General features: G+C 42.3%; 1 protein-coding gene across 1 annotated transcript in view; it reads left to right on the top strand.

Moving 5' to 3' along the window:
* TNIP2 (TNFAIP3 interacting protein 2) overlaps positions 1-13,552 on the top strand; it is a 29,623-nt gene extending 16,071 nt beyond the window's left edge. Inside the window, exons 3-6 of the mRNA XM_007496832.3 lie at positions 3,805-3,894; positions 7,874-8,140; positions 10,475-10,594; positions 12,336-13,552. Coding sequence (XP_007496894.1) covers positions 3,805-3,894; positions 7,874-8,140; positions 10,475-10,594; positions 12,336-12,623 — 765 coding nt within the window. The 3' untranslated portion in view covers positions 12,624-13,552. The remainder of the gene's footprint in view (positions 1-3,804; positions 3,895-7,873; positions 8,141-10,474; positions 10,595-12,335) is intronic.
* Positions 13,553-13,864: the final 312 nt, after the last annotated feature.

The following is a 13,864-nucleotide window of genomic DNA, read 5'->3' as shown; positions in this document are numbered from 1 at the left end:
TGGAAGGGTCAGATATGACTGAAGAACAACAATGAGGAACCTGGAAAGTTTTTTGAGGAGTGGAGAGATATGATTATACCTGTCCCAGAATAATGGGGGATGGATTACAAAGGAAGGAGATGAGAGTGAAATAAATAGTCTGGGTCATGGGGACCTGTCAGGGGTATTAAAGAAAGGAGAGATAGAATTTGCAGGGTTGGCAGTGAGATAAAGGAAGAAGTCCAAGATACTGCCAGTCATATGACCACAGGAATTAGAGTTGGCAGGAGAGAGAGCCTGGTGCAGTAGGCAAATCACTATATTTAGATTTGGAGGCTCGGATTTGGAAACCTACTTCCTAGGTTTACTGCCCACTAAGTCCATAGCCCTAAGCAGGCCCCTTAAGCCCCAGAGAGCCCTAGAGATCATCTAATACAGCTCCCCTGATTTACAGAGGAGGAACGCACAAGTTGAATGCTTACCCAAGGTTAATCAAGTGATAAGGAAGAAGCCAGGGTTCAAGGCCAAAGTGCTCTGAATCCAGAGAGCCCCAGAGTTCTTTGTACTATAGCATAGCTGCCCTAATCCAACCTGGATGACATTGATTGGTGCTCTGGAAGGGAATAGGAAATTCAAGAGGGATGATAGTATTTGGGGGGCTGGAGGCAGAGAATTTTTAAACAGTGTGGATTTGAGTCCCAGTTCTGCTATCCACCAGCTGTGTGTCCTTGGGCAAGTTACTTCCCTTCTTGGAACCTCAGTTTCTCCACTTGTGAAATGAGGCTGATAGAAGAGATGACCTCTGGGCTCTTTTTCAGCTTAAAGCTTCTAGAATTCTGTGATAAGGGGATTACTTAGGGCTGGGGGAAAGGGGAGTCTTTCTGAGAAATAGCTTCATGTTATAGGAACCTTATGGATGCTCACCATGGATAGGAAATTCTCTGGGAGCTCTGTTGTAATCTAGTACCAGACCCTACCTAAGGGGAGTCTCCAAGAGGAACGGTGTATGCATGCCTTTTAGAGTCCATTTCTGAAACTAAGAAAGAATCTACTGGTTTGGTGCTGGTGGGGCTTCCCCTTAGCATTTTTTGGAATCACTGCAGCATTTCCCTTTTTTAAAAGCCCCAAATGGGTCTTGACTGACTTGAGGTGGAAAGTGTTTTCTGTTTGGGGTGTGTCTGGCAGTCTGGGTTGGCAAAACTTCATGTTATTGGGTCTGGGTCAAGTTTCTAGTCATGTAATTAGGTTCCCTCAGGGACTCCCCTGGAGGAGAACAGTTGTCAGATGTGATTCCCAGATTGTTTGAGGGGAATTCTAGAGAAATATAGATTGATAGAGAAAATGAATCATAGAATTTCACATCGGAAGACACCTTGAAGGCATCTGATTCAATCTATCCCTTAACAGAATTTTATTCTACAACATAAGGTGGTAGTTGGAAACTGCTTTAGAGAGCATCTGGTCTCTCATTTCACAGAGGGGGAAACTGAGGTCCAGAAAGATTCAGTCAGTGCCTTGCCTAGGGTCTATGGTGGAGCCAAGAGTCAAAGCTTGGTGTTATGACCCCAAACCCTGGGCTCTTTCCATTACCCCACACTGCCTCTCTAGGAGGTGGTCATTTCTCCTCTCCTTGAAGACCTCTAGTGATAAAGAGCTCCTTTTCATTCCACTTTTGAGGTTGTTCTTTACATCAAGCAGAAATCTGTCCATCTGCAACTTCCCCTTATTGCTCTGATCCTTGCCATTTTGGGGCAAATAGAAGTCACCTAAACCTATCCTTCCACATGGCAGGCCTTTGAAAACCTGAAGCCAGTAATCAGAGAGATCATCTGGACTCTCCTTGTTTTGCAGAGGAGGAAACAAAGGTCCTGTAGTCCTCCCAATAAAATACAAACTCCTGATTGTCTTCATTATTCATGACCCTACACAGTCTAGCTTGAACTGATCTATTTAGCTTTATCTCAGGTTATTTCCTTTCCCATATTTCCCTTGCAACATGCTGGAGGTTCATCAGGACTCTGGTCTCCTGACTTTTGGACCAGTGTTCCTTCCACTGCCTAACAATAATAAGAGCATTTAAAGAGCACCTACTTTATGCCAGCACTCTGCTAAGCACTTTACAAACCCAATCTCATTCTCTTTTCACAACAACCCTGGGAGGTAGGTACTATTATTATTCCCATTTTACAGATGAGAACATTAAGGCAAAAAGTGCTTAAGTGACTTGCTCATGACCATACAGCTAGTGTCTGAAGCTGAATTTGAATTCAGATCTTCTAAATTCTAGACCCAATGCTCTCTTGACTGTATCACCAACTGCCTTTAGCTACCAAGTTGCCTTACCAAAAATAACATCTTTAGCAAGACCTCTGGTATGTTTTTAGAATGTTCTAATGTAGATGCTCTAAGAAAACAGTTAACTTTTAAGGCAATGGGGGGAAGAAGGGGACAGATGCAAACCTCCAGGTGATACCACTCATGACCCCATAAGGGGTTTTCTTGGCAAAGATCCTAGAATGGTTTGTCATTTCCTTCTCCAGTGGACTAAGGCAGAGGTTAAGTGACTTGCCCAGGGTCACACAGCTAGTGTCTCTGGTCTTCCTGACTCCAGATCCAGCATTCTGTGCACTATGGCACCATTTAGTTGCCAAGGAGAGAGAACATCTCACTTCTAGTCCTGCCTCTGACACCGGGTGTATGTTCCTGAACAAGTCTCTTCTCTCTGAACCTCAGTTTCCTCATTTGTAAAATGAGGATGATAACATTTACACCATATACCTCACACCACTGGGAAAGTGCTGTGTAAACTTTAAAGCTTATGGAAATTTAGACTTTATTATTTATTATTCTTGGAACCCTTTCCCCCAAATTGTGAGCCACATAATCTAGGTCTTCGGACTAATTATTCCAATACCCCCAAATTGTAAGGGGTAGAGTCTGCAAAGGGATGTTCTTGCAGAATGCTGATGCCATGAAACTCCTAGTTATCATAATGACATCGGAGCCCTTCACCTCACAACATCAAAGGCACTTCCTCATCCTCTCTTCTTCCTCCTCCAAGTATCTCTTGAGACAAAGAAGCAAAACAAACTTATTCACTGATCCTCTGGGATAATGTATGGCTCGTTCTCGGCCCCTGGTCCACCACTTTTCTATCCAAGGGTTGAGGTCTTTCTCATTATCAGTCATGATTGGGGAGTGCTTTGATTTGAGTTTTAGTATTTTTTAAAGTTTTGTTTGCCTTTATTTGATCATAGTTCTCTCTGAGGCTACCCCCAATTTAGCCCGTCTCTAGCTTGTTTGGACAATTGTTTGTGGGCAGTCTATTCCTTTAGTCTGTGAGCTCTTGAAGAGCAGGGACTATCCTTTGCCTTCTGTTGGAGCCCCAGCCTAGGCACATAGTAGGTGCTCAAGAAGTGCTTGTTGATAGATTTTACATGATTTCAGTAGTTGTGTCGGCACTCTTGATTTTACATTATTCTGCATAAGTTCAGGCACATCTTCCTGAGTGCCTCTGAGTTCTTCATATTGTCATTTCTTATTGCAGAACAATAGTCCATTCCATTGATAAGCCACAGTTTTGTTCTGCTAGTTCCCAGGCAACAGGAACCCTCTTTGCTTCCAGTTTGTTGCTTCCACAAAACACATTCATTTTCATCCTGTTGTTTCAAAAGGTTTGATCTAGTTTGATTTTGAAGTGCCCAGAATCACTTGGGAAATTCTCTTTCAAACAAGTCTGGGAAATGGCCATTACTTGGTGCTGGTTGAATCGGTCTCTCGTGGAGGGGCAGAGTGTCATAATAAGCTTTTTTTTTTCTTCCATAGCTACAATTTCCTGAAGGTGATATCTCGGTTCATGCCATTATTTGTAAATTACAGGAAGAAAACAGGCTCCTAAAACAAAAAGTGGTCCATGTGAGTATGCTTCTCCCTATTTGATATTTGGGGAAGGAGGATGGACAAAAAGAGCATTACATTTGGAGTAGAGAAACCTGGGTGGGAAATCCCAGACTGACACCTCTTGCTTCGTGTCCTTGGATACTTCATCTTTCTGAGACTTGGTTTCCTCATTTGTAAAATAGAGATAAGAATGCTTCCATTTACTTCCCTAACAAGACTTTCAAGAAAAGGGCTTTGTGAACCTTATGGTGATAAAGAAATGGCAGCTGTATTTTTCGCTCATCACTCCCAGCTACCAAGACCAGCTGAGAATTTCTCACCTTCTGACCTATCACTGAGGCTACTGTGCATGCCTGTCCCTCAGACTCCAGATGAATAATGACAGTTTCAGTAGCATTTAATATTCCGTACAACCCATTTCTAACAACCCTGTGAGGTAGCTGGTATGGATTTTCTTCCTATTAACAGGGGAGAAAACTGAGATTGTACAGCTAGTGGATCCAGCTAACCTTTCCAGGTTGATTTCACATTCTGCCACCTCATTTCCCCAATGTTTCAGTCAAATGGGGCTTCATATTGTTCTTTTCTAAAACAACAACAAAAACCCTTTACCTTCTATTTTAGAATTGATACTAGGTATTAGTTCCAAGGCAGAAAAGTAGTGAATGCTGGGCATTTGGGGATAAATGACTTGCCCAAAGGCATATAGCTAGGACATTTCTGAGGCCAAATTTGAAAACTGGACCTCCTATCTCTAAGTCTGGCTCTCTATTCACTGAGCCACCTCGATGCCCCCACATTGTTCTTTGTGATATATCCCTTGCCCACCTCTCTGCCTTTGCGTGCCTAGAATGCATTTTCTCCTTGCCTGCCCCAGTTAAATCCTCAGCTTGTGTACCACCTCCTTTTAAAGGACTAGCTTGATTTTTCCTTCTCCTTTGCCCTTCACACCTTCCCCAGAAATTACTTTGTATTTACTTGTATATATTTTATATTGAATTTTATCTATGTACATGTAATTTCCTTCATTATCAGCATAGCTAGGAACTATGTAGCACTTCAAAGTTTACAAAGCACTTTACAAATAGTATTCCATTTTATCCTCATAACAACCATAGGAGGTAGATGTTATTATAATCCATATTTTAAAGCTGAGGAAATGGAGGCAGATAGGTTAAGTGACTTGCCCAGGATTACACAGCTTGTAAGTGTCTGAGGCCAGATTTGAACTGAGGACTCACTGATTCCACAGGTTTAGCAGTTTGCCACCTAGCTTCCTTTAGAATAGAAACTTCTTTAGGGCAGGGAATGTTTCATTTTTTAAATTTTGTGTCACTAGTGCCTAGCACAGAGTAGGCACGTACTTACTGAATATAAGTGTCAGAGTTGGGATTTGAACTTCCTGACTATATAAGTCTCTTATGACCATGACCAATTCTACATGAATTATTTGAAGTGGCCTAAAGCCTTGACCTTGTTTGGCTACAAGAATGGATGAAACACTCATGACCTTGCTTCATTTGTGGGGAGGAAGAGGAGGAAGACGAAAAGAAAAAAATAGGGGAAGTTTAATGGCTACTATTTCACATGTTTGTGTATGTCTGTGTGTGTTTTGTTTGTTTGTTTTGTTTTTAAACTCTTACCTTACTGTGTATTGGTTCCAAGGCAGAAGAGTGGTAAGGGCTAGGCAATGGGGGTCTAGTGACTTGCCTAGGGTCACATAGCTGGGAAGTGTCTGAGGCCAGATGTGAACTCAGGACCTCCCATCTCTGGGCCTGGCTCTCGATCCACTGAGCAACCCAGCTGCCCCTGTTTTGTTTGTTTTTTATTTAAACTAAAATTAAGACCCTGGGGAAGCAAGCAACCTATGTTGGAATTTCTCAAAACCTCTTTGTGGGTTTTATAAAAGGTTGCGGATTACATTGTGGTAATCCTTTCAATCACCAAGTGGACATTCTAGAATTACAAGGCACCAAAATGATGATCTGACTCACTCCCTTCCTTTTACCGAGGAGGAACTGAGATCCCTTTGCCTTCCAGATAAACTATAAACTCATGACCCTCTTCATTCATTCTCAGTCTGTCATCTCACTCTGTATTTTGCTTCTTCTCTTCCCTGTTTTAGCAGAGGCTGTCCCTCTCCCCCAACTACATTTGTCCAAATCTTCTTTCAGGGCTCAATTGAGATACCAACTTTTTTAGTAAGCTTTCCCTGACTCCCTCCTTATGTTGTCCTCCTTCCTCTCCTTCCCCAAGGGAAAGTGACCCTTCCTCTTCACTTTCCTAGGACCTTCTTTCATTTTCTCTTGTAGAATAATTTTTTTCTGTGTTTGTCCTTTCCCTCCATTAAACTGTACTGGCCCTGAGGGTGGAGGTTGTATTGGATTTACCTTTGTGTTCCCCGGGGTGAACCATACTTCCTCCTTCACATGTCTGGGAAATGATTATAGAAAGGAATTGCCCAGAGAGAAGGGATTTGCCCAAAATGATATTGCAAGTTTGTGGCAAATTCAGGATTGGAATTCAGGTTGATGGTGCCTGGATTCCCACTCTGGGGTTCTTTTTTTTTTTTCTTCTGGGCTTAAATTGAAGGAAGACAGACAGTTCTAGGCATAGTACCACATGTATGTAACAGACACAATACAGGAGATGGTGCTCCATGAACTCATTGGTTAATAGAACCAGCTGATTAGCATTCGATGCAATTGATTAAAAAAAAAAACACAAATACCCTGTAAATAACTTAAGTATTGAATGATAGGAGGAAAATAAGGCACCATGAGAGCAATGCAACCGGAAGTCCAGAGTTCAGCGCTGAAACCCCAGGTGGATAGTGTGTTTCCTAGTGAAACACTCTCCTCTCCATTCAAGCATTCATTACCCACTGCTTTCAGGACTGTAATAAGCAAAGAGGATTTAGAGGCAGAAGGGACTTTAGAGGGAAATTATCCAACAAAGAAAATATTCAAGTCCAAGCCTCTCATTTTACATAGGAGGAAACTGAGGCCTAGAGAAGACTTTCCAAAGGTGATATAGTAAGTTGCAAAGCCAAGATCTGAACTCTGCTTTTCTGGCTCCATTACTCTCATAGTACCTCTTTTTATCTTTAAGTGCTTTCTCCATTATTTCGTATTTAAATTACATTAAATGTTGCCATGAAAATCTTTGACTAGATTTCACCTTTTGGGGGGTACATATATATATATACATACACATGTATACATAATACACATATATATTTTTTCCCAATTACAAAATCATTGGTATAAAGGGCATAATTCCTTTAAAAAAACCCTTATTTTCCATTTTAGAATTAATACTATTCATTGGTTCTAAGGCAAAAGAGCAACAAAGGCTAGGCAATGAGGGTTAAGTGACTTTCCCAGGGTCACACAGCTAGGAAGTGTCTATGGCCAAATTTGAACCCAGAACCTCTTGTCTTTAGGCCTGGATCTCAATCCACTGAGCCACCCAGCTGCCCACTATGTTTCCTTTTTTCAAAAGTATCTGTTCAAAATCTTTGACTATTTATGTTATGACTTAAGAATTATTGCTGTAATTTGTTAACAATTCCTTATATATTTTAGTTTTTTTTAAAAAGGTGTTCAATTTGTCATTTGTATTTTTCCTCAGTTAGTTTCTTTTCTTTTAATTATGTTGGATTTTGTTATACAGAAACTTTTAGTGTAGTTTATGCTTCCTCATATGTCTATACTTCCTTCCATTTGCCAAATTTCAAGAAAAAACCATCTGCTTCAATAAGTAAGAGATTTCATTAAAAAAAAAATAACCTTGAAGTGAACAGCCAGCTCTTACATATAATATAGCACATTAGAAAAGAGATGAGCAGAAGGGTGAACCTTGGTGGTGGCTGTAGTAAAGCTTATTTCCAGTGGGAGGTGGATGGTAATTGACAGATATCCCCTTGAGGTCTTTTGGGGAAAGAAAATGCTCGTCCCATCTTTACCAAAACCAACTGATTCTTCTTTCTCAGGTAGAAGATCTGAATGCCAAGTGGCAGAAGTACGATGCCAGCAGGGATGAGTATGTGAAGGGACTCCATCTGCAACTGAAGGAACTGAAAGTCCTCCCTGAGCAAGGTCTGCCTACCAGCCCAGAGATTATGCAGAAGGAGATTTTCCGCCTAAACAAATTGTTAGAAGAAAAAATGGCTGATTGCTTGAAAGTAAAACGAGAGCTGGAAGATATAAAGAAGGCAAAAGATGGAGACAGTGAACGTATACAGATGTTGGAGCAGCAGGTCAGCAATGGCTAGTCACATGGGGTCACATGAACTTTTAGCTGCAAATCTACTTCTGGAGGGGCATGGGGAGCAGGGAACATTGGACTTTCTTAGCACCACAAAGGTTTAGTGTTGGAAGGGTCCTTAGAGAGCAGAGACGATCATTTATAAAGCCTGCTCTATAGCAGGTATAATTTTAAAACCTGGGGATACAAAGGCAGAGATGAAATAGTTCTTCCCTTCAAGGAGCTAACATTCTACAAGGTGAGACAATATGCACATGCATAGGAATGTACAGAACAGATGGATGATGATGGTAAAAAATGATAGATCTGACAACTAACTGAATGGGCATGGATGATGGTGGTGCCCTCAATAGTAAGAGGAAAGTTGGGAAGAAAGATGATTTGGGGAGAAAAGCAAATGAAGCCTATTTGGGGCATGTTAAATTTGAGTGGAACCTCTAGTACTAAATGTCCAGTAGGCAGCTGATGATATGGGACAGGTATTCAAAAGAAAAACTAGACTCCTTCCCTCTCTTCCCCTTCGTTCTCTCTCCCTCCCTTCCTCCCCCCCCTCTCTCTCTCCCTCCTTCCCTCTCTCTCTCTCTCTCTCTCTCTCTCTCTCTCTCTCTCTCTCTCTCTCTCTCTCTCTCTCTCTCTCTCTCTCTCTCTCTCTCTCTCTCCTTTCTCCTCCTCCTCTCCTCTCTCTCTCCCTCCTGGTTTCTCCCCCTTTCTCTCTATACACAACAAATTCAATACATACAAACACACATATAAATCATCTGAATAGAGATTTTAATGAAATCCATGGAAGCTGTGGAGTTAAACTCCCCAAGTGGTCGAGGACAGATCCTTGGGTGAAGATGCCCCAGTGAAAGAACCTGATGTGTAATATCCCCATCCAGCTGGGTGAATAGAGTCAAGAGCAGGAAGAAGAAGAAGAGAGAGAGTTACCATAACTTAGAAAGGAGAGGGAGATCCAATAGGGAGAGATGCTGCAGAGTTAGAGAAGGATGAGGACTGAGAAAAGCCATGACATTTGGCAATTGAGATAGTCTAGGTCTGGGGGGAAGAGTTTCAGTTGAGTAATGAGGGCAGAAGGCAAATTACACAGAGGGTTTAAGAAGAAAGTGAGGAGGGGAAGTAGAGGGACTCTGTAGAGACAACTGTCTGGAACTTAACCGAGAAAGGGAGGAGAGATTTAGGGGCTATTGCCATCAGGGATATTAAGGTCCACCTCCCTCTTTCTCTTCCACCCATGCCACAGATAAGGAAACTGAAACTCAGAGGAGAAGATCTGCTCTCCTGGATGTGACTAGGCTCCATTAGTTTGTGGCTGACAGGCCTGAGCTATAGAGAAGTTGAGACTGCAGGGACTATCTGCATTGGTCCATTTAGTCCTCTACTCCTCAGATTTATCTTCATTCCAGATTAACCACTTTGAAATTCTGGGCTTTGGTTCCTCTCAGCAGAAAATGGCAGGAGTGGGATGGTGGAAAGGGGCCATTGTTTGAGTAAGAGAGGTACAGATATGGCTGGTCAGTGCAAGCCCACCACTCTCCCAGGGAAAAAAGCTCAAATTCTGCTGTGTCTTTATATAAAATGATAGGATTTGGATCTAAAAGGGTTCATAGAAACCATCTAGTCCAGAGGTTCTTAACCTGAGGTCCATAAACTTGTTTAAAAATATTTGGTAATTGTATTTCAACACAAGTGGCTTCCTTTACAATGCTTTGCATTTTTATTTTATTCATTTAAAAATACTATTCTGGCTGGCATGGTGGCACATGCCTGTAATCCCTATTCCTGGAGAGGCTGAGGCTGGTGGATTGGTTGAGTTTAGGAGTTCTGAGCTGCAGTAGGGTTAAAGTCCTCACTAATAGGATCTGGGGATCCATCAAGAGGGGAAGGACCACCAGGATGCCCAAGGTCAGAAAAATGGAACAGATCAAAGCTTTATGGGTGACATGGGGAGACCCAACCTCAAACAAACAAAAAATAAACTTGGAAGAGTTTGGAGGCTTCACCAGACTGCCAAAGGAGTCCACGACAAAAAAACAAACAAACAAACAAACAAACAAACAAACTCAAGAGCCTCTGATCTAGTCCAATGCCCTCTTTTTATAAAGGAGACAGAGGGGAAGTAGATTAGTAGTTTGCACCACATCAAATGAAGAGTCAGTATGTAGTAGGGTTGGGACTTGAATCCCTGCCTTAGGACTCCAAATGCATTGGGCTTGCCCTTAAACCAGTTTTGGGGATTGTGTGATTGTTTTCTGGCTTGGCTGTCATGGGTAAGGTGTCTTTTAATACCTGTAATGGGAAGCACTTAAGTTTTCTCTGTTTTCAGGTGCTTGTTTACAAGGATGATTTTACATCAGAAAGAGCTGATCGGGAACGGGCCCAGAGCAAGATACAAGAACTTAAGGAAAAAGTGGCAACCCTGCAGCACCAGATATCCCGGAGACAGGTAAAGCACCGAAACATTTCTATTTTGAGTGTCCTTTTAAAGGTTAATCAGCCAACGGAAACTTCTATTATTAAGCACTTCCCATGTGGTAAGCACTGTACTGGGGGCACCTGGAGGTACAGTAGACAGAATGCTGGGCCTGGAGTGAGGAAGAGCTGAATTCAAATCTGACCTCAGACACTTAATAGTGTGACCCTGGTACATAGGAGGTGCTTAATAAATGCTTATTCCTTTCCTTTCCTCTAAGTGAAGGATATGAATGACTAATAATAATAGCCAACAGTTATAGAGCACTTTATGTTTTTAGAACCTGCTTTAAATATAGTTTTCTTTGCTTGAGATTTTCCAGTAAGGGGGCTTCTGGTAATACAACTAGCCAATGACTTGTTCTTATAAAAAAAACCTATTTTGCAATTTTAAAATCTATTCTAATCACTTCTTGACTTTCTTGTTCTTAAAAAAAGAAAATACAAGTTTTGTATTATTTTTATTTAAATAAACCCTCACTTTCCATCTTAGAACCAATACTTTGTATTGGTTCCAAGACAGAAGAGTGGTGATGGCTGGGCAATGGGGGTTAAGTGACTTGCCCAGGGTCACACAGCTAGGCAGTTTCTGAGGCCAGATTTGAACCCAGGACCTAGCTGTCCCCATCAATTTCATTTTTGAGAAAAACAAGAGAATATATTCAGTCAGTTAGCTAGCATCACATGCCTGCCCTCAAAGAGCTCACATGCTAATAGAGGAAAGAGTGTGCCAACAGCTAGGCATGTACAGAATAGAGAGGAAGGAGTTGGAAGGTGACCTTAGAGGGAAAGGTCTCCTGTCAAAGGGGACATGGGAGCTGAGCCTAGAAGAAAGCCAGGGAGGGGAAGGGGCAGACCCTCACTCCCAGACACTCTTCCTTGATGGCACTTCTTGCAGGAATCCTTTTTTGATCCTCTTTGATCTCCCTAGCTGGCAGGGAGGTTTCCCTTTTCAAGTGTTCATAGACCCACTCCTTTGCCCTGTACAGTAGGTGGCGCAGTAGACAGTGTTAGACTCTGAGTCAAGAAGACCTGAGTTCAAATCCTACCTCAAACACTAGGTCTGTGATGCTGGATGAATCAGTTTACTTCTAATTGCTTCTGTTTCTTCATCTGTAAAGTGGTAGTAATAAGAGCATCTACACCCCGGGATGGATGAGAGAATTAAATGAAATAACCTATAGGAAATGCTTTGGACACTTTAGAGCAAAACACAAATGATGCCCATTTATTATTATTACCATCACATTTCCCCTTGTATATTCCTGTTTCTATAGGTGTAGTCTCCCCTCTGAGAGCAGGGCTTGTCTTTTCTCGTCATTGTACTCCTCAGCACCAAGAACAATGCCATTCATGCTATAGGAGTGTAAGAAATATTTAACTGAGGTGAGATAAATTAATGGAAGAATTTAGAGCTGGCAGGGAAGCAAGGTGGCTCAATGGACAAGAAATAAGAGGTCCTGGGTTCAAATCTGACCTCAGACACTTCCTAGCTGTGTGACCCTGGGCAAGTCACTTAACCCTCTTTTACCTAGCCTTTACTACTCTTCTGCCTTGGAACCAAATTTAGTATTGATCCCAAAACAGAAAGTAAAGGTTTTAAAAAAAGAATGTATAACAAAATTTCATGAGGAAATACTTCCAAAGGGTAAAATGTAGGACAGTAATTGTCAGGGAATAGCCAAAAGACACCTAACTCTGTTTTTCTCCCACAGGAATCAAGAGAGACAACCGGCCACTGTAGAATTCACACGAGTCACAAAAACCACACACAACACCTAGAGACAGATGTTGCCGAAGCCTTACTCAGGGTAGAGCCACAAGGCACAAGGAGACCCATCCTACAGCCCGAACAGCCTGAAATAGCCACAGACAGAAGAATCTCTGGCTCTGACCTGAGAGGTCAAGGGCAAGGGGACCTTCACTGCCCTCACTGCATGAGGTTCTTCCGTGATGAGGAGGGCGAGGAATTTCTTAGACACGTATCTGAATGCTGCCAGTGACCCAGTCACCTGAAGACACAGGCTAAAGGCAGGGCTAGGGTGAATCAGCCACAAAGACTCTCTGCTGGTCATTTAGCCGGACAATCTGGTACCCTGAAGGAGTATGGCTCACTAGAGACATGTGATCAACGATGAGACCAGTTATCCTGCGGTGGATCTGATTCAGATCTCGTTTGAGTTCTGACCTTCCAGCTCAAAACCTATGGCCAACAGACTGGAGTTGTGAAGGGAAACCAGCTATCAGATCTTTCCAGAAAGGGTAGGAAGGCAGTGTACCAGGTTATTAAGTGCCTGGTAAAAAGCTGGGTAAGATTCTATCCCTTCAAGGATGAGTGCGGCAGAGGAACCCACAGAGTTATCTTTCTGTTGAAGAAAGCATCAATTTCTAATAGTCAGAATTCTGACTGTGCCATCTGTGTGATTTCAGCTCAGCCAAAGAGGGTCCAAACCGTTATCCAGTTTGGGCAGTTGATATGTAGAAAGTGGCTGAGGTGGGATGGTTTGAGGCAAACTTGGCCATCTTTGGGAGCGATAAGCATTACTGGTTGTTCTTCCCAGTGGCCAAGGAGCAGAGCACATAGCGCCTGCTCCATCAGATATAGAACGAGCCCCATGCTGATGCTACGCCAGAGCTTTCACTGCTGTAGTGTGTCAAGTACAAAGTGTAGGAGTTTGGGAAGCATTCAGGTCGCACGAATGAGCCACATTTGGCTCAGGAAGTGGAGTCTGAGCATCACTACCCTGTCTTTTGTAAAGGGCAGGGAATAGGTTTCTGTGAGCAGCAAAGTCCTTTTCTGTTTTTGCACTGATGTACCTTGTATTGGCAAGTTGCAATTTTTTTCTTGTGAATTCTGAAATTTATATGAAGAATTAAAACATATTTTATATTTACTTATTTTTATAATAAAATATATTGATGGGACTCGTAATGTTTTCTTGTGTTTCTTAATCTAAATGCTTGGTAAAAAGATTGAATAACAAAAGGCTGTTGGGGAATTCTTGTGCCCAAGAGGAATGGGATCTTCTTGAATAGGGTGTATCTATCACTGGGGGCTCACTGACAGAGGAGGGGGTCGTCAAAGCTAGGAGGCCAAACTGAAAAGGAAAGAGAGTACCATGTAAAGGAAAACTGCTCTTGCTGACTAGCAGCTTCAGCTACCTGGGCTACAGCTCTGGATTTTATCAGCTTTCAGGTCCACTTAAGAGTACACCGCCAATCAGCAGCATTCTACCACAACTTA

The sequence above is a fragment of the Monodelphis domestica genome, chromosome 6 (assembly GCF_027887165.1).
Source record: "Monodelphis domestica isolate mMonDom1 chromosome 6, mMonDom1.pri, whole genome shotgun sequence".
NCBI classification, from domain to species: domain Eukaryota; kingdom Metazoa; phylum Chordata; class Mammalia; order Didelphimorphia; family Didelphidae; genus Monodelphis; species Monodelphis domestica.
Note: the sequence above shows the minus strand (reverse complement) of the source record. Positions and strands in the feature narration are given on the sequence as shown.